The sequence below is a fragment of the Monodelphis domestica genome, chromosome 7, assembly GCF_027887165.1.
Source record: "Monodelphis domestica isolate mMonDom1 chromosome 7, mMonDom1.pri, whole genome shotgun sequence".
Taxonomy (NCBI): Eukaryota; Metazoa; Chordata; class Mammalia; order Didelphimorphia; family Didelphidae; genus Monodelphis; species Monodelphis domestica.
In genome coordinates this window covers 196,723,674-196,749,630 of record NC_077233.1, presented here as the reverse complement: position 1 = coordinate 196,749,630, position 25,957 = coordinate 196,723,674, and the positions used below count along the sequence as shown (strand labels likewise).

The following is a 25,957-nucleotide window of genomic DNA, read 5'->3' as shown; positions in this document are numbered from 1 at the left end:
ATTTCAGTAAGCATTTATTAAACACATGTTGTATGCAAGGGAATACAAAGACAAATGTATTCCTTCCATTAAGGAGCTTATATTTTTTGGCCTTTCTCTAGACTAAAATGCCCTGCCTCTTTCCTGCTCTATGAACAAATCCTACCTATTCTTTAAGACTTGGTTCGTATTCCTCATCTTTCGTGAAACTCTTTAAAAACATGCTTTATACTTACCAGTACTAGGTACATTATAGGTAATTAACACCTGTTTATTGCTTTTAAAAAATAGTACTTATATAGTGCTTTAAGGTTTGCAGACCAAGGTACATGTGGATCATTGGAACCTCAAAAAACCCTATGAGGGGAGCAGCTGGGTAGCTCAGTGGATTAAGAGCCAGGCCTAGAGACGGGAGGTCCTAGGTTCAAATCTGGCCTCAGCCACTTCCTAGCTGTGTGACCCTGGGCAAGTCACTTGACCCCCATTGCCTAGCCCTTACCACTCTTCTGCCTTGGAGCCAATACACAGTATTGACTCCAAGAGGAAGGTAAGGGTTTAAAAAAAAAAACAAAACCCTATGAGGTAGATGCAATTTAGTCACCTTTTTACAGATGAAGAAACAAGGCTGATAGCGGTTAAGTGACTTGCCAGTTAAGTATCTGAGTTATATTTGAACTTGGGCTTTTGTATAAATTACTAATCCTTGTCCAATTAAGAAACAGTTTTTGACGGGGCAGCTGGGTGGCTCAGTGGATTGAGAGCCAGGCCTAGAGAATAGAGGTCCAGGGTTCAAATCTAGCCTCAGATATTTCCTAGCTGTCTGACTAGGCAAATCACTTAACTCCCATTGTCTAACCCTTCTTATTCTTTCGCCTTAGAACCAATACACAGTATTGATTCTAAGACAGAAAGTAAGAGGAAAGAGGAAAGGAAGGAAGGAAGGATGGAAGGATGGAAGGATGGAAGGATGGATGGATTTTGGGATCAAGAAAGACAGAGGCACTCCCACTAGCCATATATTCTTTACTCTTTATTTCTAACTATGGCATGGGTGAGAATGGTCTGCTTCACATGGTTTCATTTGAAATATCTTCTGTTTTCTCTATGCAAGTTTCTTTAACTTTTTCTGATAAATATCACAATATATGAAAACATTTGTTTTATTTAAGAGAAATTTGTCATCATAAACATATCTGGCATGTATATATCACATAATAATAAGCTTAATAAATAGTAGTTGACTGACTGTTGCATTTGATCTTCACAGCAATCTTTATTGTAGCTTTACAGATGAAAAACCAAGTCTCAGAGAGGGGAAGGAACTTGCCTTATTCAATCATCAAAGGCAGTATCTGACTTTGTCTTATTGCACTTACAGCATTCTTTCCATTAGCTCAGGCTACTTGCATGTGTCCTTTCTCCCCTGAAATCCTCTTTGTTGTAAAAACAGATTTTGTTGGTCTATGATATCTGATAAATCTTTTTTTGCCAGTATATGCAAGTGCACAAAAATAGCTAATTGGGAAAATACAGTATCTTATGTGTTGGGAGAAGACAAAATAATCTCTTGTTAAAAAGAGGCAAGTAGTTAATTAAAACTAAGTCAATTACTACAATTACTTCATATCTTCAGTCTTTTTTAATCTTTTTATCCTAGTCATCCTTACCTAATAATATCTCCAATCATCTCTTTACTATTGGCTCACCATCTGATTATCTGTGGGTATGATGAAATACATCTTTAAAACCTTGCTTTGCTACCCAGCCTCATCTTTTTCAAAATTGACTTAACACATAGTTAGACAGCTTAGACTTTAGAAGATACCAAAATTTGCTGACATCTGAGGAAATTAAATAGCTAAGGCTTATTCACACCTAAGGCTGTTGTTCAGACTTTGAATTTTAATAGCTTTTCATACATATTAGGATGAACTTTTTAATTTCATCACATTCTTAAGCTTAACAATGGTCATATGGTTTAAAATGTCCACATCTAGATTATTCATGTTGAGATTCTTTATAGCATATGTACCCATATACTAACTGCCTGAAATCATATGATGCCCTGGAATTTTTTTTAAAGGAGCAAATTTCTGATCAGAAGAGGATTAAATAGGCTAATTAACTACAAAGATATCTATCAAACTTGTTCTAATGAATTGGGGTCACTTGAATATTTAATGAATGAGAGTCTCACTAGAAAATTATAAAATTTATTAGGAAATTTAGTTGTTCATTTTTGTCCGGCTTTGTGACTCTAAGGACCATATAGCATGCTAGGCCTTTCTGTTCTCCACTATATCCTGACGTCTGTCTAACCTGATGTCCCTTGCCTCCAGGTCACTATCCCTCCTATCCTCTATTATCTTCTCGTTTTGCTTTCAAGCTTTTCCAACCTCAGGGTCTTTTCTAGTGAGTGTTGTCTTTTCATCATGTGGCCAAAGTATTTAAACTTCAACTTCAGTATTCATCCTTCCAATGATTAGTCTGAATTAAATTCTTTAAGTACTGGCTGATGTCTTGCTGTCTTTAAGTATTGCTGTCTAAGGGACTCTCAAAAGTCTTCTCCAATACCATGATTCAGAAGTGTCAATTCTGTAGCACTCTGCTTTTCCTTATATTCCAATTCTCACAGCTATACATCACTACTAGAAAAACTATATCTTTGATTATATAGATCTGTGATGGTGAATCTATGGCACATGTGCCAAAGAGGGCACACAAAGCATTCTCTATGGGCACCTGTGCTGTTGCCTACCAGAGTCCATTACTAGAAAGACAGAGGGACTCGGGCAGAGTTGCACCCCTCCCCCTTTCCATATACCTGGTGACATTTTTTCACATCTCCTGCCCCTCTTCCCAGCGGCCCAATGGGAGCACACAGAGGGGAAGGTGGGCAGCGCACAAGCGGCAGAACTGAAGGGGAATGGAGTGCTTGCACCATGCTCCTCCCCCTCTCTTAGGAGTACTGAGGAGATTCTTCACTTCACTACCCAGCAGCCCAAATGAGAGAGCTTTTTCCCTAGTGTGAGGTAAGAGGGGGTGGGGCACATGTAGCATTCAGTCAGGATGGGCTGGTCATGGCACCCAGGTTCTAAAAGGTTCACCATCACTGATGTAGACCATTGTCAGCAAGGTGATGTCTGCTTTTAGTTTGCTGTCTAGATTGGCTATAGCTTTCCTTCTAAGAAGCAGGTATCTTTAAATTCATTACTGCTTTACCATCTGCAATGATCTTTCAGTCCAAAAATATAAAATCTGACACTGATTTCATTTTTTCCTTCTGTTTGCAAGGAAGTAGTAAGACCATTTGTCATGTTTTTAGTTTGTTAAGTGATACTAAGCTTCAATCCAACTTTTTATACTCTCCTCTCTCATTCTTATCAAGGAAATTAATTCTTCACTTTCTCTATCAGGGTTGCTATAACATCTTCCTTTTTCCTAAACTCATTGTTGTTCCCTGTTGTTAGTGATTTTAAAATATTAACAAAAGTTTTTTAAATTAGACCTCTTGGCCTTAGAGGAAGAAAAGGGATCAGAACAATCTACAAACTAAATAATTATTCCTCAAATTATTGAAAGTTGATTGTACTTCATTTTCTTTTGATTCCGGTTCTCCATCTTTTCCTATTATCCACTTTATGTATAAGGCAAAACCCAGTGATAATCTTGAAATGCTAACCATTGTAAAAAGAGAAAATTGTTAAGGTGTAGAGGAGCTTCTTCCTAACCTAGTGAGCATAAAATGTTTCTTTAGTGAGTATCAGGTCAATAGCCATCAATGTTATTTTGTAGTATCAAAAATGCTATTTTAGATACAAGGATTCTATATACATATTGTTATATAATCATTTAGAATCCAGTGACATTGGCCTTCTTACTCGTCCTTGCACAAAACTCAATTTCCTGACTCCAGCCATTTTCATTGACTGTCCTCCATGCCTGGATTTTCATATAAATAAATAAATATAGGATACAACTAAAGTAATTAGGGAGGGAGAGCACCACCAGTTGGGTAGAATCTGGAAAGACTTTGTGTAAAAAGTGACACTGGAGCTGTGTTGTACAGGAAAGGAGGGATTCTATGAGGTAGAGGTGAAATAGTAGTGCTTCTAGGTTGGGAGATTGGCTGATAAAAAAAAAAAGCACCAAAATGAGAGCTGAATCCTATGTATGAAGATCAGAGAGAAAGCCAATTGTCCTGGACTGTGAAGTTTGGTAAGGGGAATAACATATAATGAATCTGGAAAGATAGGTTGGGATCATCTTGTGAAGGGCTTTGAAAACCAAGAGTTTGTATTTTATCTTAGAGGCAATAAAGAATCATTGGAATTTATTGGGTAGGAGAGAGACCTAGTCTGATCTTCATTTTTTTAAAATCACTTTGGTAGTAATGTGGAAGATGCACTGGAATAGGGAGAGACTTAGGGACCAATAAAAGAGGCCATTGCAATAGGTCAGGTGAGAGTGATAGGGTCCTGATGTAGGTCACTTGCTGTGTTAGTATGAGAAGGGAATGAGATGTGAGGTTTGTTATGGAAGTAAGAAAACAAGAAGATTTAGCAACTCATTGTTTATGTGGGATAAAAGAAAGTGAAGCTGAGGGTACAAACCTGGAAATGTGATAACATGACAGTGCCCTTGACAGAACTAGAGAAGTTTGATAGAGGGCAGGGAAGCATTTGGAGAGAAAGATGAGTATTATTCTGGATATATAGAATTGAAATGTCTCTAGGACATCCAGTTTGAAATGTCCAGTAGACAGTGTAAGACTGGAGCTTAATAGAGAGAGAGAGACAGGGACTGGATATACACATCTGTGCATAAAAGTATGCATTTTCTTAGATCTTTTCTGTAGGCTAACTCTCAAGTTCCTTCAACTAATGCTTATATGATGTGGTTTTTTGGGCACTTTGCCATCCTGGTTGTCCTGTACATTTTTTTAAATTTAGGATTCACAAGTAGACATAATATTCCAGATTTAGTCTAACCAGGAACTATCATTTCTCTTGCTCTCGAAATAATATTTCTATTAATGTAGCCTGAGTTTGTTTTAGCTCTTTTGCTGGCCAGATCATATTGCCAACACATTGAGGTACAATCCAAAAGAATGAGTAAGCTCCCTGTGGATAGGTGATGCAGTGGATAAAGTATTAGACCTAGAGTCAGGAAGCCTTGGGCTCAAATTGAGCTTATATACATATTGGCCATGTAATTTGGGGTATGTACTGTCTGCCTCAGTTTCCTCATATGTAAAATGGAATTAATAATAATAGTCCTCATCTCCACAGTTATAAGGATAAAATGAGATGTTTATTAAAATGTTTTGAAAATCTTAAAGCTCTATAGAGCTTTTTATTTTTTAACTATTTTATTAGCATCAAGTATTTGATATTTTGTAATCAAAGTACCAATCTATGTTTATCCTATCATCTTTTGGTATCTGAATCCTGTTAGGATTAGTTTTCCCTTTTCATCTTCTACATAAATTTAATAAGTGTGTGTGTTTTTTAATGGACTTCATCCAAGTTATTGATAAAAAAATTGTTTAATAGAACAAGATCATCTTTTTGGAGTATTTGACCAGGATATTCTGGTCCAATATCATTCTAACTGATCCTAGATCAAGTCAGGCAACCTATTCAACTACCATCTAGTGTAAGGGTAAATTTTTGGGTTGAGACTGAGTATATTATTTAATGGTCGCCAGGGATTTAAATTCTAAATCCCAATGAATTACTCAAGACAGAATAGGATTTTTTGGTGGTTTATTTACAATAGAAGGAAGAAATTAAGAATGAAGGAGAACCAGGGAAAAAGGTAGAATATCTGTGCTGGCCTGGCCTGAGGTAGGGGGGCAGTTCAGAGGCCTCAGCCAAGGGATCTTCCCAGAAGATTAAATCTAACTCGGCTTCCAGCCACGAGACCTCCTCTGATATGTGTTATAGTGAAAATCACCTTTAAAGATGGTATAATATTGATTTATGGTCGCCAAGGAATTTACCTATGAAATTCCTAAAATGAAACACTCAAGTCAGAATGGAGTTTATGGTGGTTTAATCACAACGGGAGTAAGAAGAAGGAGAGAGGATGAAAGGGAAAAAAGGTTAACTCAACCTTCTGGCAGAACCAGAGGGAGTTTTAGGCCCGAAGGCCAAGGTAGAGAAGAGAATCAGTCCTTGACTCACGTGACCTATCTAAAGGAAAGCTCTCTGCGGGCCTCCTCTGTGCTCAAGCTCCTAGCACAACTGGCACCTAGTCCTGTCCACAGGAAGTGAGCGAATTCCAGAGGCTGTTCCCTACCTCACTTCCTGTGCCTCACAAGTGTCATTGGTGGTTCAAGCTTGGCTTAGGACAGCCCAGGTGGGCAGTTATTTATTTCTGATTTGTCATTGACTAGTACATACCCATGTAGTGTGGGTGTGCACAAATTTGGGTGCTAGACCAAGCAAGATGGAGATTTTAAAATTCACATATGAGGGGCCTCCTTGGAGGCTGGTGCCTTCAGAAAGCTAGGAAAGAGGATTCAGCTTTAACATTCAACACGTGGTCAACTAAGGGAAGCAGTTTCAGGACCCACATACCATCAGCTCCTCCAAGTCCGCAAAAGCCGCAAGGCACCCTCACAGGAAGTGACACAAAATATAAAGGCCATTCTTTATATCACTTCCTGTGTCTCACATGTACCAATGATGGCTTAAACTTGGCTTAGGATAGCCCAGGGGGTCAGTCAGTTGTTTCTGATTTGTCACTTGCTAGCACACGCAGGTCACAGACCATCCTCCCCTACAGTTAGTCCTTAAGTGGGGGTGTATACATTTCTGGTTGCTAGAATTCTAAAGACTAAGCAGGGTGGGCTAAATCTAAAATTCACACTAGACAACATCTCCCATTTTTTTCATAAGATTATCATAAATCAGTGATGACGAACCTATGGCATGGGTGACAAAGGTGGCACATAGAGTGCTCTCTGTGGGCACTTGACAACCCCCTCCCAATTTATTACTAGAAAGGCAGAGGGACCTGGGTGGAGCTGTCCCCCTCTCCTTCTCTATGGTGCCTGATGACATTTTTTCCCATCCCCCGCTGCTCTGCCCAGCAGCCAATGGGAGTACACAAGGGTAAGGTGGGTGGCTCACAGGTGGCAGAGCTGGAGGGGAGCAGAGAGCTCAGGCCACTCCCCTTCCCTTCTCTATATTTCCTGAGGACATTCTTCACTTTATCCACTTCTCTGCCCAGCAGCCCAATGGAAGAGCTTCCTCCCTCCCGTGTGGGGGTTTGGGGGATTGGGGGTAGTAGGGCATGCCTGACACTTGGTTCAGGATTGAGCATAGAACTCAGTCTGGTGGTTGGGAGTGGGGCCCAGCACTCTCTCTAAAAGGTTTGTCATCACTGTCATAGAGACTTTGTCAAAGGGCTTTGCTGAAATTCAGAGACTATAGTTCTATTTCCCTAATATGCTCATAGTTACCTGCCCCTCCCTCCATGAGATTAGTCTCTATAATTTGTTCTTAAAGAGCTCATGCTCTCTATTAGTGATCTTTTGTTCCATTTCATAGTGCTTTTTAATATAATCTTTTAAATACTCAGACTAGACTCTAGTGCCTCATTGTGTGGTGGAAGTGATCTTGGTTCTCAAAGTCTATGTCAGTAAAAAAGTGTCTTTGATAGGTTTTATCATACTGGAATGAGTTTGAGTGTTGGTCTAATAACAGACAACTCCAAGGACCCATAAAGTTTAAGTATAGAGATGCTCATCACCAATAAGGTAGCCACTTAGTGATAAGCTTTGGCCATAGCAACTCACTTCATATATCAGAATACAAAATAACTCTTAGTTCTTTGCAACCTCCCTCTTCAGTGACAGTTGCACTATGGACATTAATGGACAGAAGATCCTATAGTTTTTGAACTGGAAAGTTTACCTTATTGTTTAGAATTGCTATCACTAAATATGAAGTTCTAGACATAGTAGTGCTAGAGGACTTGAATCATTTGGATCATAACATTGTTACTGTAATGTAAATGAAACTAGAAGACAAAAGCTAAATGGAAGTAGGGTTCATAAGTTCTTGGAGAAAAAAGGTAAAAGAGTGGAATTTGGTTTTATCCTTTTTATAAAGGCAAGTACAAATACTATTTCATTTGAACATTTTGGATCATTTGGTATTATAGTCCTAATTTTATTTATTAAAAGTCTACCATGAAGATAATTGCAGCTTAGCTACCAACATTTATTGCAGAAATTGAGAAGCAGAGAAGTTTTAGTAACTTGTGAAAAAATTAAATAAAAATATACTTTGGCATTATAAAGGTTGATATAAAGTAAGCTGGCAAAAAAACAAGCAACCAACCAAACCATCATGTTAATACAATTCAGATCTAAAAGATTAGAGACCAAAAATTTTTAAAGTATACATAAGCTTCATGCTTCTAACTCATAAAATTCTTTTTGATGAGTCAGGAAGTGCTGACAAAAATATAACAAAAAAAGATAGTTATATTTTGACAGGAAATGACTAGTTATTGATGTAAGGTTATGAATCAATTGTATATATTTGACCCCAAACCTTCATAGAGCAAGAGTCATAATCAATACCAAATTAGAAAAATAAAAATAAAAAGTTAGTGTACCCATATGAGTCAACTCCATTTTCTACTTAAACAAACTGCTGACACCAAAATGGGGTGGAGGGAATGCCTAGATTAGGGATTGGAGTCATAACTATTTCCTAAGGAATATTAACAGATATAAAAAAATCATCACAACTTCCTCAGCCAGCAAACACTTAATTTGTCTTGCCAATTAGATATGTAGCACCCAAGAATAAGACTTGTTTCAAATAAAAACTCATTTGTAAAATCTTAGAGATAAAGACAGTGGGAGATTGTAATCAACTGCATCTCATACAGCAATATGCATTTGAGGAAAACCCAAATATACATGTTTGTTCATTTAAGATAAAAATACAAAAGATCTGTTGAGATTTCCATAAAACTTTTCTTCAATTACAATGGCACCATCACATTTGGGCTCTAACATCACAGCCCTTAATGTATTGCAGAGGAAGGTGCTAAAAGAAAATAAAGATAGGAAAAGCAGCTATTCTAGAGACAGTATAACATAGGAGTTTTGTCCTGGGAGTGACAGAATTTTGAGAGTATTGAGGGATTAATTCTTAGAAGGGAAGATACTAAGGCCACAGGAAAAAAAAATTATATATCCAGAAAGGATATAGTTAAGAAAATGTCAATAACTATTAACATTTTTGCCTTTTTCTCTTTTACTTACACAAGTTTAGAGGGCGTTTTTGATGAAGATTTGAGAAAGAAAAAAAACTAGATATTGAAAACATTGTTCTATTACAGACCACATAATATAATAATAGTTACATAGTTGACTGAAAGACAAAAAGAATGTAAAATTAAACTTTACTATTTGACCTTTTTAAAAAAAGTATTTGATTCAGTGTAATAAAATGTGGTCCTACAAAGGCTCATGTTTGCTGATGAAATTGTTCTGATATCTGTCCTCTAGAATGTTATGGAATATCCTCAAAGAAATTTCATAATTGCATGAAAGAATTTGTCCTAATCAGAATTCCCATCCACCTTTGCTACTAAGAGCAATGCAGTGATCCAGGACAATTCTGAGGGAGTTATGAGAAAGAATGCTATCCACATATAGAGAGAGACCTATGGGAGTAGAAATATGGAAGAAAACATGATTTATCACTTGCTTATATAGGCTTATGATGTGGGGTTTGGTTTTAAAAGATTACTTCATTACAAAAATGAATAATATGGAAATAGGTTTTGAGTGATAATATATGTATAACCAGTGAAATTGCTTGTCAACTCTGGGAGGGGGGAGGGGGAAAGAAGAGGAAGACAACAAGAATTATGTAACCATGGGGAGGAAATTAAATTAAATTTTTAAAAATTCCTGTCCACATAGGAACAACCAAGTGTACAAAAAATGTCTACTGTTCATACTTTGATAGGTAGTTTATTTGACAACTCAGAAGCTTCAGTACGTAGTTTATTTTAAACCGACATTGCAGATAAACTATGAAGTTAGCAGAATTGAGTAGGAAAGTAGAACAGATTACTTTCTTCTTGAAACAAAGTTCCATCTTTTTAACATCAGTATTTTTCCAGGCCAGTATGTCTGCAATTGATTTAATTTCTTTAGGTTAGAATTTCATAGCCTAAAGAATTTAAAGTTGTAGTTGCCCACAAGGGGCGATTTTGAATAGACCCCAACATACTATGAATGAGGATATTCACAGAAAAGTGTTATGTTATTAAAGAATAAATGATCAAATCTGACCTCAGACACTTCCCAGCTGTGTGACCCTGGGCAAGTCAATTGACCCCCATTGCCTAGCCCTTACCACTCTTCTGCCTTGGAGCCAATACACAGTATTGACTCCAAAATGGAAGGTAAGGGTTTAAAAAAAAAAAAGAATGAATGACCATAAAAGGAGGTAAACTGGTCCTCTAGGAACAGCAAACAAGGGATAACTGATGGAGAGCCTAGTATTCTCTTAAACACAAAATGTCAAGAAATCTAGAGGGGTTTCCTGCATATTGAATGCATCTGCTATGAAGGGTATTGGGGAAGATAGGAACAAGAACTTTGTGATAGCATTGATGGGTTACAATGTGTATTGTTTGAGGAAGTACTCATCAGTGAAATCAAAGTTCACAATGTAATGTTGCATTAGTGTATAAAATCAGAGCCTTTGAGAATTGCTTCTTCAATTTTTATCTGTTTTCTGTGTCCAATGGATTACTGCTTCTTCTATCATCCTTCTTGACCTCTGATTTATAGGTTAGCATCTTCATATATATAAACTTTTCCTCTTCTACTTTCTCTTTTTTCTTTTAAGTTCTTTTTAATCTGATCAGCCTCTGAACAAATACACCTTTCTGTCCCTCACTGGATAGACTCTTGAGTAGAGCTGTAATACATCATTCCTGTATCTTACACTATGGTCTAGAAAGTAAATTCCATTCTTCAGTTTATTTGCTAGTTGCTCACTTCCTATATATCCTTTCTTCTAAGTTCTTTATCTTCAGCCAGCAGTGAGAATGAAAATACTATTCATGATCCCATTATTCTACTTCCTGCCTAGAATTTCACCATTCTGGATTCAGAGATCATTTCCAAGTTTCTCTCCTTTTTTTATTTTTTCCTTTCAAGATGGAAATGCTTAATTTTTCTGGTATATTGCAAAGCAGAAACATCTAGATGGGAGACAAATTTGCAATTAATACATGCCTCACAAAGTCTCTTCAAGTCCTTGAACCAATTCCCTTGACCTGGATTTGAAATCCATATATGTTTGTGGTACCTTCTAATCACCTTTGTGGCAAGCAAACAGGCAGTTTGCTGTCTTGGGGGATGCCCAGATTCCATTGTTGGCTACTGATCCCTTTTCTACTCTTCTCCCAGGAGAGTACAGTTAAAAGGACAACTGAGCATGTCCAAAGTAAAACTTATATTTTCCTATAAATCTAGCTTTTTCTCAGATTTCCCATTTTGAAATGTTAAAAGCAGTATTACTCTTTCTAGACTCTTAAGTTTGCAACCTTGCTGTTAGCCTTGACCCTTTATTCTTCCTTCAACCTACATATCTGTTGCCAAATCTTGTTAATTCTGTCTCCATTGCAAAATCCATCCCCTTCTGTTCTCTTACTCGATCATCACCTTTTTTCAGACCCTCATTACCTTTCTTGCCTGGACAATTTCAATATCTTCCTGATCATTTTGCTGGTCTCAAGTTTCTTCCCTCTCCAGTTTATCTTCCACATAGCTTCTAAAATGTTAACACTAAAATGTTAAGGCACAGACCTAACCATTGTGACTCTCCTCTGTAAACTACAGTGACTTTTTTACCTTTAGGATCAAATACAAACCCTTGACATTGGAAACGATTCACAATTTGTCTCCAACTTTCCAACCAAATTGGTCCTGTTGGAGTCATAATACACTATCTACCATATCTATACATATCTTTGTACAAGTGGCCTTTCATGCCTGGAATATATTTCTTTCTTCATCTCCATCTCCTAGAATCACTAGTTTCCTTCAAAACTCAACTCAGATGCTACATTTTACATGTAAACTTTCTTGACAACCCCCACCCCCAAGCTAATAGCATCCCCCCCAATTTATATATGTGTATTATAGATAGATACCCAAATCTGTGCACGTGCGCGCGCACACACACACACAGAGTTCCAGGAGCACTAGCACCTCTGGCGTAAGGGCTCACTGAGCCTTTTTTCAGGACTTCTTACAGACCTTTGATGTCCACTTGCCAGCCAACTTATTTGTAGCTCTAAAAAGCTGTAGCATTCACAGTGGCCACACTCCATAAAGTTGTCTTGGCAGACAAGCTCAACTATGTTTAAGGTAACAGTGGGTTAGGGAGACATGAAGGATTTAAAGGTCATCCACTGCATCCTGAGCTATCAACAATTGTCCTGACTTTTCTCTTACTATTGGACTTCCATGACTGGAGGAATGAGGCTGACAACTTTGTTCCCCTCATCCTCATTTATATTCAGGTTACGCATTAGTCAAGACATGACCCCATGATGTCTTTGGTTCTCTTAGACAAACAAAGGAAGGACCATACACACAAATTTGTGGAGGGAGGGAAGGAGATTGTATGTATGTGTATGCCATCTTTCCTAATAGCATGCATGCTTCTTGAGGGCAGAAACTTTTGTTTCTGCTTTTAATTCCCTAGAACCTAGTATAATAGTTAAGTGATTAACACAGTGTTAGAAGTTCAATTCTTGGTTCAATAATTAATTATATGATCTTGGGCAAGCCATCTCTCTTTGAACTAGTAATATGAAGGCATTGGAATAAATCACAAGTGTCAAATATATAGGGCCTACAATACTTCTAAATTTGGCCCAAGTCAGATTAAAATGTAATTGAAAATATTTTTTTAAATAAGTAAAATACAATAAAACATAGATAACATTGCATTTTACAGCTTGTCAGAACTTGGCCCAGTAGGGATTTTTAAGTACAAATTAGTGATTCTTATTTCTATTTGAGTGTGATACCACTGGATGATTTTGATATTCCCTTTCCTCTCCTAATAATTGTGTAGACTAATTAGCATATCTGTATTGATACTGTACTTTTTCCCCAATGCTAGCAGTATAGGAAGCCAACAGAAGTCTTTGAGAAGCCTCATCAGAAAAGTTCCCTCTCACTTTCTTTTAGTTGTTTTCTCTCTACTGTTGCTATGTCTGTGGGTTTTTGTGCAATACTTCTGTGGGGAAGAGCATTTTTTATTATTAAAACATTCCTTTAGAATATATACCTGGGTTTTTAGAATGGTCAAAGGAGTATAATCTCAGTTATGATTAGTGATATTTAGAAAGAGAAGTCTTCTGGCTCTTGTAGCTTGAGAAAGGTGTTAAAGGGGAGGGCTTTTTTGTGTTTGTTTTTAAGCCATTTATCAGTAGGAATTATTTCTTCCTAATTTATAGAGACTGAAAAAAACTAATGTAGCTAGAGAGGACAACTGTAAAAGATAGATTTTTATCATTTTGTTTTATAATGCTTTGTACTTAGTTGGTACTTAATAGATGAGAGGGTAGCTAGGTATCTCCATGGATAGAGTGCCAGGCCTGGAGATGGGAAGTCCTGGGTTCAAATTTGGCCTCAGACACTTCCTAGCTATGTGACCCTGGGCAAGTGACTTAACCCCCATTGCCTATCCTTACCACTCTTCAGCCTTGGAACCAATACAAGTATTGATTCGAAGATGGAAGGTAAGGGTTTAAAAACAACCAGATGTTTGTTGAATTGAATTTTTATTAAAATTACTTGCATAGCTTCAGAAGGTGATTAAGAGGTGAGACCAAGAATTAAAACCTAGGTCTTTTGATCTCCAGGCCAATTTCCCCTCCCTATGCTCCTATCCAGGACAGGTGTTCATATTAGAGCACCATTGTAAGACACTTAACCTCACTTAACCTTAGTTTTCATAGCAATAAAGGTATAAAATGGTACTTAAAATACCTACATCACACTTTTGTTTTAAAGAGCAAATGAAATAATAAATATAAAAGGATGTATAAGTGTAAGTGGTTTTAAACTCATTTTCTTATTAAACTGTGTATATTCATGTATTTAAAACCAAAGAGGTGGGTTAAGCAATAGCAGTAACATCCTAATCATGACCAATTTATATTTTTTAAGTATCCACAGGTTATCTGGTTGTATATATTAACCACTTTGATTGCATAATTGTAGTTATTCTTTTTTTTTTAATCCTGAGATTACTTAGAAAGATGGGTGGGAAAATACACCTAATGACAGTACCTTTTCAGGCAGTCTGAGAAACTGTTTCCATATCTGATTTCTGTTCTCCTTCCAGTAGTCAAATCTCTTTATGACTTATTGTGAAAAGATGGGAAATTTCAGATCTTTTTAATAGATATTGTTTGACTAAAAGATTTTCTAGGAGAATACTTGCTGATATGGAAAAAAGACTAAGCATCAGGAATAACAGGCTTTTGCTTAGTGCTCTTTATTACACCAGCATTTCCAGAAACCGTCTCTCTTCACTGCCCCTCCTTCCTTTTCCTTATTTCCCCAATCTGTCTAGACAGGTATTTAGTAGCCATTATTATGTACTTAAAAAAAAAAAGTTGATCATCTATGATATTGCTAGTGCCTTTCAGAAGTTACTTTATAAAAATTTTCTTTTTGGTTTTCTTTGTATATGTTTTCTTTCAATAAAATGTGAACAAATAAAATGTGAACTCTTTGAAGGTTTTTATCTTTGTATCTCCAATCCTGAGCACCATGTCTTGACATCCAACAGGCCCTTAATAAGTACTTGTTGAATGAATAAATAGAAAATATAGGAAAGTATTCAGGGATTGAGATAGAGGCCCTGAAGACCTCCATCCATAGGGAGGTAATAGCAGTAGCCATTGGACTTTACATTTCACATGTGACCTTGGGCAGTTTAATTCATTCTTCTTGGGACTCAGGTTCCTTATCTCTAAACTAAGGGGATTGAACTACATGGCCATATAGGTCTCTCTCTCTCTTCCAGCCCCTTGTTCTTTGATCCTATTAACCTTTGACTAAATTAGATGGGGGGGTGGGGGGGTAAAGAGAATCAAGATCTAGCCTTTGGAGAATCTTTACATTGAAAGGTCAAAAGAATGAAGAGAGAAGGAATAAATAAATAATTTTTAAAAATATTTACCCTTCATTTCATTACTTTTAGACTATGTAAAACAGAATTCTCCCATTGTCTATTCTGATTAACTTTTGGGGTATTTCTTCCCCAAAAAGTTGAGGTATGTTTTCTGAGTGGTTGTTATTTAATTATCAGATACAAGGAAATTACTGTTTTCAGCCTATGCCATAGATTGATACTCTTCTGATTACTGAGTTTTGAAACTTTAGTAAAACAAGTGTAATATTATTTAACAAAGGTGTTGGTTTTTCTCCTTTTAAATGTGATTATTGTAGTAAGAGGAAAACTAGAATCTTCTTTATAATAACTTGAAATCTGATTCCCTGGTATATACTTCAAGTAGCTAGATTGCCATATGAATACGTAAGAGTCATGTTATGAATCATTAAAAGAATCAGAAGTCAAGTAGTAGCATTGTTCATTTTTAATGGGACTCTTCTTCCTTTTAGAATTGATAGATGTCACATGTACCCTGCTACTTCTAAACCCAGACTTTACCACTGCATGGAACGTGAGGTATGGCACCTTCATCAAGTATTTGACAGATTTCCAGTCATGTGAGCCCGAGGATTTTTAAATTTGAATAATTCAGCTATAAGTGTTTTGTTTTGTTTTTTCATAAATTTCCCCTGCTCTGACCACTTTCCTTAGTGATTTCCAAGCATCAGGATTGTGGTATACAGACTTTATTTATAGTTTCATGCCTCTAACTTGTTTTGCAAAACTTTGAGCTGTGTTTTGTGTATATTTTGATGCTACTTATTCAGTATTAGACAGGTCACTTGATCTTTATGGATCTCAGTTTCCTCTTCTATAAAACCAGGAAATTGGACTAAATGATTTCTAAAATCCTTTATTACAATTTTAAATCCCTACTACCTTATTTTTTCCTTTTGTTAAGTAGTATAATTAAATTTGATTACCTTGTATTATTAGACAGTACTTTTGAGTTAATATGGTATAGAGAAAAGCACTGGACTAACAGGAAGATCTGAGTTCTTAGGCACCCGATAACTTTGAACAAGTAACAATACCCCTCAGCCTATTTCCTTATCTATGAATAAGGGAGTTGAATGAGATGATCTCTAAGATCTGTTTACCTTTACAATTTTGTGATTCTATTTAATGTTTTAGTACTTAAAGAAAGGTTTATCAGATCTTGAGATAGCTAGAATAATACCTACTGAAATTATTTCTGTGCTAGAGAGTTATGAGGTCCATGCAAAGTAAGTTCTTTTTTCTTACTTTGCCTGCTACCTAAATTTATTAAGAGTTTATTGATCTTAGAAGGAAAAACAGCAAGAATTCTCATTGTCATCTGTGGATAATCTTATAAAGACAAAATATGTTCTTGAAAAGAAAATAACCAGTAATCCATTCATTAGTACTGCAGTTTTTTAGAAATGGTTTTATGCATTGAAGTTACTGATTTTAGAAAGTGAATCCAGTTTTCTATAAGAACTTCACATTAATATTTTTCTCTAAAAAGATAGGGCAGCTAGGTGGCTCAGTAGATAGAGAGCCAGGCCTAAAGACTACAGGTCTTGAATTCATATCCAGCTGCAAACACTTCCAAGCTGTGTGACCCTGGACAAGTCACTTAATTTCCGTTGCCTAGCCCTTACCACTCTTCTGCCTTGGAACCAGTAACAATTCTAAGTCAGAAGGTAAGGGTTGAAATAAAGAAAAAAAAATCACTTTATTTTCCCACTGATAAAAGGAATATTAAAAGTGCTTATGGGTTTTGGAGGGGAAAATGCTTTGTATTATTTAAAGAGTCTAGTTCTATATCTTTCTGCATGAAACAAATCAGGTTGCAAGCTAATGTGTTTTACTGACATGGAATCAACTTTAGAGAAGATATATTAATCTTTTCTGTCTTTTTTTTTTCAAAGAAGGTATCATAAAGATTACATGATAGATCACTTAACTTAAATAGAGGAAAAAAAGTTGTTTAAATACAAAATTGAGAGAGCTATTTAGTAGCACTAAATTTTTTTTTAGGAGATTAAAATGACTTGGATTTTTTATTTTAGTGATGTTATTTGATGTGAGTTTAAAATTTTGCTTTGATACTAAGACCTTATTTCCATTGTTCATAGAGAATAACAGGCCTTTCTGTAGTGTAGGAACCAAGTAGTGCTTGACTAATAACTGGCTTTCTTCTGAATATAGTAAAGGTAATTATCAGTGGTTCTCAACCTTTCTAATGCCATGATCCCACAATACAGTTCCTCATGTTGCAGTGACCCCAAACCAAAAAATTATTTTGGTGGCTACTTCAAAACTGTAATTTTGCTACAGTTATGATTCGGAATGTAAATACCTGATATGCATTATGTATTCTCATTGTTACAAATTGAGAGGTTGAGAACCGCTGATCTAGATGAATTTAAAACTAATGATTGACTAGAATACCCAGTGACCCCTTAGTATTTTTGTTTTTGTACTATATCCCTTCTATCCATAAAAAGATTCTTCTTAATGAATCATGATTCTGAATGAATCCTCCTTAGTTTGCTAATAAGAAAGAAAGTTGTGGTAGAGAAGTTCCAGCAGAGATAGGAGACAGAACTTCATTGTGAACAAGCTAGAAGGAACTGAAAGAGCCTGAAGTGGGTACAGGACTTGAAGCTTTTGTGCAGGGTCAAAACCAGGAATCATAGTGAATATCAGAAGAAACAATGAGAAGCAAATCCTGGCGTTCAGACAACATTAATGTCATGTTCCTGACCAATAATGGGATATCTAGTTAAACAGCTTCTTTAGATTGCAGTCCATGGTTGGTCTGTGGGTATATGTGTGTTTTATGTGTAGTCAGCCCCCTCAGAGTCTCCTACAATAAAGTCTTTTCCATTTGAGATCCCCCCCCCCACAATTGTCACTGTCATTGGTGTCCCTGACCATAGCTAAATGCACACATTGGAAAATATATGCCAGTTAACTCAGGTTTTATAGTAGATTTAAGTGACACATTACCATCTTTCAGATGACCTCTTTCAGAGACAGTATGGTATAGTAGAAAGAACATTGGATTTCATCTTGGCCCATCCATATAGAAACCATGTGACTAGGCATGTTCTGTTTCCTTATCTTTAATTTGAGAATAATTTACTTTTCCATTACTATTAAGGTTCTCCTATATCTAGAAAGTAACTTCAGTACTTCAAAAAATCCATTATTTCATTAATGTGGGTACTTTTTCACTGAGATAGTTCACAGTCCTTCTCCACTTTAGGATTTAATTTCTTGTGTTTTGTAGCCAAAAGAATAAATGGTTTGGGCTGGTCATTCACCTTCTGGTAATATGCCTCTTTGAACTAAGGATGCTTCTTGAATAACAGTCCATCACCAGGCCAGTACTTGAAGTCTCTCCAGCTTGTTGAGACCTGCCAAAACTTGTTGGCATAAATTCTGAAAACCCTGGGTTACCTTTACACCACAATGTAGCACCGGAGCAGGGATTTTGTGAAGGGGAAAAGAATTTAAGTGAGGTAAAGGTGGAAAGAAGGAAGCAAAATATGATAAAAAGAAAGGACTTTGCAAACTTAGTGAATTATTTTTAAAGGCATGGGAATGTACTTTTTTTTTTTAACCCTTACCTTCCGTCTTGGAATCAATACTGTGTATTGGCGCCAAGGCAGAAGAGTGGTAAGGGCTAGGCAATGGGGGTCAAGTACTTGTCCAGGGTCACACAGCTGGGAAGTATCTGAGGTCAGATTTGAACCCAGGACCTCCTGTCTCTAGGCCTGACTCTCAATCCACTGAGCCACCCAGCTGCCCCTAGGGAATGTACTTTTTATGTGATACTGTGTGTACTACTATTCTTGAAAATAATTTTTTTAGTAGGGCATTTAATTTCATTCTGAGATTGCATTATAGCCATTACAAATTTTTCAGAGGGAAAGTTGCAATAATGGATTTTTTTTTTTAATAGGAAAGAGCTAATCCTATCTGGCACTTTAAATCCAATTAAGGACTTGCATCTGGGAAAACTGGCCTTAACTAAGTTTCCGAAGAGTCCAGAAACATGGATTCACAGGTCTGACAAAGTTCTGATCCAAATACCTTTATTCTTTCTGTGTAAGAGATGAATGGGAAGGGAAATATTAGAGACTCATTTACTATTAGGCTTAGCAGGTTGGGCTGTTAAATGTATCTCCATGAAATGTATTTCAAATAAAATAGATTTATATAACAAATATATGGATGCTAAAAAAATCACAGTTTTCCCACAGTGGGAGATTTTATTAGGGTCTGTTCAACTCCAGGAAATAGCTATCAGATTAATTTTTTTTCATTAGAGAAGTAATCTTGTTCTTCTATGAATATAACTTGGCCTAGATTCCTGTGTAGACTCTACAGGAACACAAAAAATGTAAGATAAAAGAAAACTTATAAAGGTAGCCAGATTATTTGGCTTTCCTCAGATCTAATCTCTTCATTGCCAATCATGTTTTCACATAGTCCCTATTTCTTATTACTTGATAAATAAAGTATAATCAACTAAATGATTCTTTTGTTATGTGGAGAATATAACTTTCAAGTACATCAAAATACATTTTTTCCTGGTGGTCTACAATTTTTTAGAATTTATGTAAAGTACTAATGGGAAGCAATACGTTTTATGGTGAAAAGTTGTTTTCATATTCTAATATACAATCTATAATTTCCAAATGCAAGGAAAAATGTGATGTTGTATAAGGGTGTGTAATTTTCCAGAGAAAATGGACCAAATATAAAGGTGTTGTGTTCCTAAAACTTTTAGAATATAGAAAATTCCAGGGGATTTAGCAGAACTTGATTCAGAAGGAAAACATGCTTAAGTTTCTACTTTCTTGTACAATTGTACATATATCTTAAAGAAGGGGAGGGGAAGCATGCATTAAAACGAATGTTTCTTGCTACTTGACTTTTTAAACCTTTCCCAAATCTCAGAAAATATAGCCTGCCTCTTTTTCTATGACAACTGAGTTTTATGCATTTTATACTTTAATTATTGAATCCCAGTTTCTACAAAAGCATTGTCTCCCAACTTCATCTTCATCTTTTTTCTTAACTATTATATTTTCCACATCTAAAAAGTAGCTAACTTAAAATTTCTAACAGTTATAATAATAGTTGCTAGGAGAGATAATAGTAAATTGGACATAAGAGATATGCCTGTAGGAGTCATCTGCTTAGATGAAGAAGCATCATTGCATCCTGAGGGAAATGGAAGGTAACACGTGCCAGACAAGTTGAACCATTGTTACCATCTCAACCATCTCCTCCCCATATACTCTTATTGAGACAACCCAACCCTCTGAGCCAAAAGGCCTTGGAAATAGCAGTGTGCGACAGATCATCATCCCTCCTTCCAGTCTGTCCCCCATAGCAATCATGGAGGGAAGCAACCCATTTCAGTAATAGGCCTGTCATTCCTGCCAACACCTATACCCACCACTGACCAACTGCAAACAGTGAGTGAGAAAGCTCCAAAACCCCAAGAATAGCAATACTTCAGGCCATTTGTTCTGATTCTAGCTCAACCCTAAAGCCATCGTATAGGGGAGCAGCTTCAAGAGCCAGCCAAACTTTCCAACGGCCATCACTTGGACAGCGAGTCAACACAGCTGAAGCAGCAAGACTCCCTGATACAGGAAGTAGCATGGAACAGGCAGGTCAAACCACCACCTCAGTGGCCACATGCCAAACTAGACAAGTCCAGTCCCCTGAGCCCCAGAACTCTAGAAATAGCCATGTCCCCTCAGACCACTGATTTTACATCCAGCTCAGTCCCCAAAGCCACCAAGGTTGGTGTCAACCCTTGTAGAAATATGACGTAACAACTTCCTCTGCAAGCACTATAGCCTTTGCCTTCTCAGCAGCCTACTGAAGACCTGGAAAAGAAGATGTACCTTGCAACTACACTCTTTAAATACCATGGGATCTTTCTGATTTGCTGAACTATCTTCTATAAGTGTTTCTGTAAGAGTTTCCTTATTAGCATATTAACTTCTTAAAAGTAGGAACTTTTCTTGATTCATATCCCTAGGAATATCCATAGTATTTTACATACAACACTTTCTTTTTCAGTCAGTATTTTCTCATATACATATAGGGGTCTGAGGAACATATATTTTAATAATATTCTAGGGTCCATAATACGGATATGATAAGGAAACTTAATGGTGAGGTAATAATGAGAGACAAGACTAAAGTCCCTAAATTCATCTCAGTGTAATAATAAAAAAAGAAGTTAGAGGATTGGAAGTGGAGAGTTTTTTTGAAACGATAGACAAAACTGAGGATCCCAAAATTGAAGAGATAGGAACATTTCCAGAATAAAAAGATGGAGTGAGAGGGCACAGAGGCCCATTCTTAGGCTTTAGAATCCTGGCCGTCTGCCTATTTTTCCCTGTCTTAAATTCCCCCTCTCTCTTTCACCTCTAGGGCAACATGTAACCCTACTGGCAGGTGTCCATAAGGAAATACTTTGGAGGAAATACTTTGGAGATCTAACCTAATTTGTATTGCTACTGTCCCACTCCAGTTTTTATAAGTAACCCATGACTACCTTTGCAAATACATCCCTCAAATCTCATCCAGCTAGATGGCTCTGTTCTTTCCTGTTAAAAGAAAAAAATAAGAGAAAATGATGCAGTGGAAAGAGCACTGAAGTGAGAGGACTTAGATTCCAATTCTGCCTATAACTCATTCTGTAAAGCTCTGAAAAAGCCTTTTTAATCATTCGGGGCTTCTGTTTCCTCATTAGGAAATAACAACTATACTAGATAGTGTCTTAATATACTTTCCAGCTTTAGTTCTTTGATTCCCTGAACCCAGAGATACACATTGGACCTGATAGGTACTTAATGTAGGATAGTTGACCGAATGATGGTGGGACCATGAAATAATTAAAGATTCTGTCATTAGAACTGTTGGTTATATCCATTTATTATTTTTATTGAACTTTTTCAAAAAGGCTAAAATCTTAGGGGAAAAATAATAGGAGAGCATTTTAAATCTTCTCAATGATTTAATTAATAATATTCATTTCCTTGCTTATATCTGTGATAGAATAGAACAGGTTTGGAATTGTGTTTAATGTAGACAATTATGGACATCACTTTCTCTTTTTTTAAAAAAATATTGATAAGTAAAAGAGGAGGGAGTGGATAGAGTGATATGTAGGCAGATATAAGCCCTTTTACAGTAAACATTTTACCCAGCACACAATTTGGCCATTTTCATACCTGTTTTTAGCCCACTTTGAAAAATAATCAGTTTTTATGGAATTTAATGGTATTTCCTTCTCATAACTTCTTGAAGGGTATAGTAGCAGATAGTATGAATAGTAACTGGTTTAATACTCATCTGAAAAGATTTTGAATGCAGAGTCAGTATCGGATTAGTGTGTTTGTTGTCCAAGCCTAGCTAAGTACAGATAAATTCATCACCGGAAAAATCACCATCAGGCCATACCAAAAGTGTCACAAGGACACTAAAAGACTCAGAAGAACCACCATATTGATGCTAACAAAATCAGATGTTCTTTTAGTATCAAAGTATAAACAGTTTTAATTTCTTTCTCTGCTATCTTAATAAATTAGTGTCCACAAAAAAAAATTTTTTTCCTACCCAATCCCTTAGACTTCCTGGATTAATTTCTTCCAACCCTTTCTCCCTTTTACCATTTATCCAGGCGATGGGTGCTACAACAACTAATTCAGGAAAATTCCTTACCCACTTTTGTGAAGAAAGAGAGCTTGGCAACATTTCCCATGGAAAGAGTACAGCGACTAGTGCAAGAGGAGATTGAGGTCTGTGGTGAAGCTGCTGGGAGATACCCAAGTAACTATAATGCCTGGTCTCATCGCATCTGGGTTTTGCAACACCTGGCAAAGCTGGATATGAAGGTATATTCGTCTAGGCAGAATGCTTATTCTCTAAGTCTTGTAGTGTTACCCTGGTACTCAGGAGAGCTTCAAGGCAGTAAAGTAAAGGAACTGATGGCAGGTACTCAGGTCACTCTGAGACAGTTGATGTAGCTGCTATCTTCCCAGGGTCAGTAAAGCAGATATTTTACAAGGTTTTGCGGCATTTTTTGGCAATGTAATTTTTTTGTCCCATTACACTAATGTATTAGTAAAGAAAAGACAGATTTAATCTTTTTGTGGAAGGTGGAAATCTGTGTGTGCTCACTGTGAATATAAATAATAATGGATTACATGCTCTAGAATCTAGCATTTAGAAGCATTGATATTTTCTGTGTGTGTGTTAAGCCTATTTTGTACCCCATCTTTTTTTTTTCTTTTTAGGCCCTTACTTTCCATCTTAGAATCAATACTGGGTATTGGTTCTAAGGCAGAAGAGTGGTAAGGGCTAGGCAATGGGGGTTAAGTGACTTGCCCAGAGTCACACAGCTAGTCACACAGCCTTTGTCTGAGGTCAGATTTGAACCCAGGACCTCCCGTCTCTGGGCCTATCTCTCAATCCACTGAGCCACCAAGGTGGCCCTCTACCCCATCTTTAAGTTTTTTACTTCACCAACTCTGTATTAAAACATTCTCTGCACATTGTGACAATTTCAGATAAAAATGCTCTGCATAATAAAATTAGAAGGGAATATATACCTCTCTTGAGGATCCTTCCAAAATTGGATATGGGAGTGGAGATATGTATAGTAACTGGGGCTCCAAGAAGACAAAAATCAAAGCATCCCTATTGTTTTCATTCTTGATTGCGTTTAAAAAATTTTTTTAACATTTATTTTTGACAATTTCAAATTCCAAAATATCTTTTCCTCTCCTATCCTTTTGGAAGGGAATATGATATCAATTAATATATATGAAATCATATAAAATTTATTTCGATGTTGGCTATGTTGCAAAAGAAAACATCTATTTACGTGTCTTAAAAAAAAAACCTATCACCACCAAACTCAGAGATCAAATGATAGGAGAAAGGAGCAAAGTTTGCTATGCAATCTTACCTGTTGTCCTAAAAACTCTTTCTCTGTCTTTTTTCATTTGAGACATAGTGAGACAAAAGCTACATTCCTTTTTCACTTAAGTAGTATGTGTTTTTGTGAAAAAACCTTGAAAATAATGAATGAGAGAATACAAATATGCCTTTCATTGGTAGGAAATTTATTTGTCACATTAAAATTCCCAAGTAACTCCTGCCCTTTTTCCCTTCCCCCTATTAGACAAGGCATCATTTGATAAAAAGGTATATGTATTGGTAAAACTATGTCTTGCTTATTTCTGTTATTTGTTCTTTCTCTGGAGGTAGATACATGTGAGTCATTTTTCTTCATTTTAATTTTTCCATGTGAAACATACTTCCATATTGATCATTGTTGTAAGAGCACACTCATACCTAACCCAAACCCCCAAATAAAACCAGAAATACACTGATGTGAAAGACGACCTTTCTCTGGAGGTAGATAGCGTTCCTTGTTATAACTCTTTCAGGATTGACCCAGATCATTGAACTGCTGATAGTAGCCAAGCTTTTATAGATAATCATCATCCAGTATTGCTGTTATTTTGTACAATGTTCTAGTAATGCTTATTTTGCTCTGCATCACTTCCTAGAGATCTTTCCCACTTTTTCTGAAATCCTCTTGCTCATCATTTCTTATAACAATAGTATTCCATTAGCAACATCTACCACAATTTGTTAATTCAGTCCCCAATTGATGGACACCCTCTCAATTTCCAATTCTTTGCCACTAAAAAGAGCAGCTATAAATATTTTTGTACAAGTAGGTCCTTTCCCCTTTTTTTATTATCTTTTGGGGATACAGACCCAGTAGTGGCATTACCAGATCAAAGGGTATGCATAGTTTGATATCCCTTTGGGTATAGTTCCAAATTACCTTCCAGAATGGTTGGATCAGTTCACAAGTCCACCAACAATGCATTAGTGCCCCAATTTTGCCACATTCCCTCCAGCATTTATCACTTTCCTTTACTGCCATATTGGACAATCTGATAGGTATGTGGTGGTACCTTAGCATTGTTTTAATTTGTATTACTTAATCGAATGATTTCGAACATTTTTTCATATGATTATTGATGGCTTTGATTTCTTCATCTGAAAATTGCTTGTTCATATCCTTTGACCATTTGTCAATTGGGGAATGACTCATCTTATAAATTTGATTTACTTCTTTATAAATTTGAGAAATTAGATTTTTATCAGACATTTGTTATAAAATTTTTTCCTAGTTTGCAGTTTCCCTTCTAATCTTGGTTAGATTAGTTTAGTTTGTACAAAACCTTTTTAATTTAATGTAATCAAAATTATTTATTTTATATCTTATAATATTTTATCTTGTTTGATCATAAATTCTTCCCTTCTCCAAAGATCTGCCAGCTAAACTATTCTATGTTTTCCTAATTTAGTTATAGTTTCACTTTTTATATTTAAATCATAATTCTCTTTTGATCTTGTCTTGGTATAGGGTGTGAGATTATTGGTCTTTGGTATAGGGTGAGAGATTATTGGTCTATACCTAGCTTCTGCCATACTGTTTTCCAAATTTTCTAGGAGTTTTTGTAAAAAAAAATGAGTTGTTCGCTGAGGTATCACCTCACACCTAGCAGATTGGCTAACATGACAGCAATGGAAAGTTATGAATGCTAGAGGGGATGTGGCAAAGTGGGGACATTAATGCATTGCTGGTGGAGTTGTGAATTGATCCAACCATTCTGGAGGGCAATTTGGAATTA

The 25,957-nt window shown here is 36.3% G+C and overlaps 1 protein-coding gene across 2 annotated transcripts in view; it reads left to right on the top strand.

Moving 5' to 3' along the window:
• PTAR1 (protein prenyltransferase alpha subunit repeat containing 1) overlaps window positions 1-25,957 on the top strand; it is a 53,345-nt gene that overhangs the window by 13,618 nt on the left and 13,770 nt on the right. For both annotated transcript variants that reach the window (XR_008913254.1, NM_001252633.1), the window contains exons 3-5: window positions 15,683-15,749; window positions 19,171-19,275; window positions 22,921-23,134. Coding sequence is in view for 1 of the 2 variants with exons in the window: in NM_001252633.1 (NP_001239562.1) it covers window positions 15,683-15,749; window positions 19,171-19,275; window positions 22,921-23,134 (386 nt within the window). In the remaining variant the exon portion in view is untranslated. The remainder of the gene's footprint in view (window positions 1-15,682; window positions 15,750-19,170; window positions 19,276-22,920; window positions 23,135-25,957) is intronic.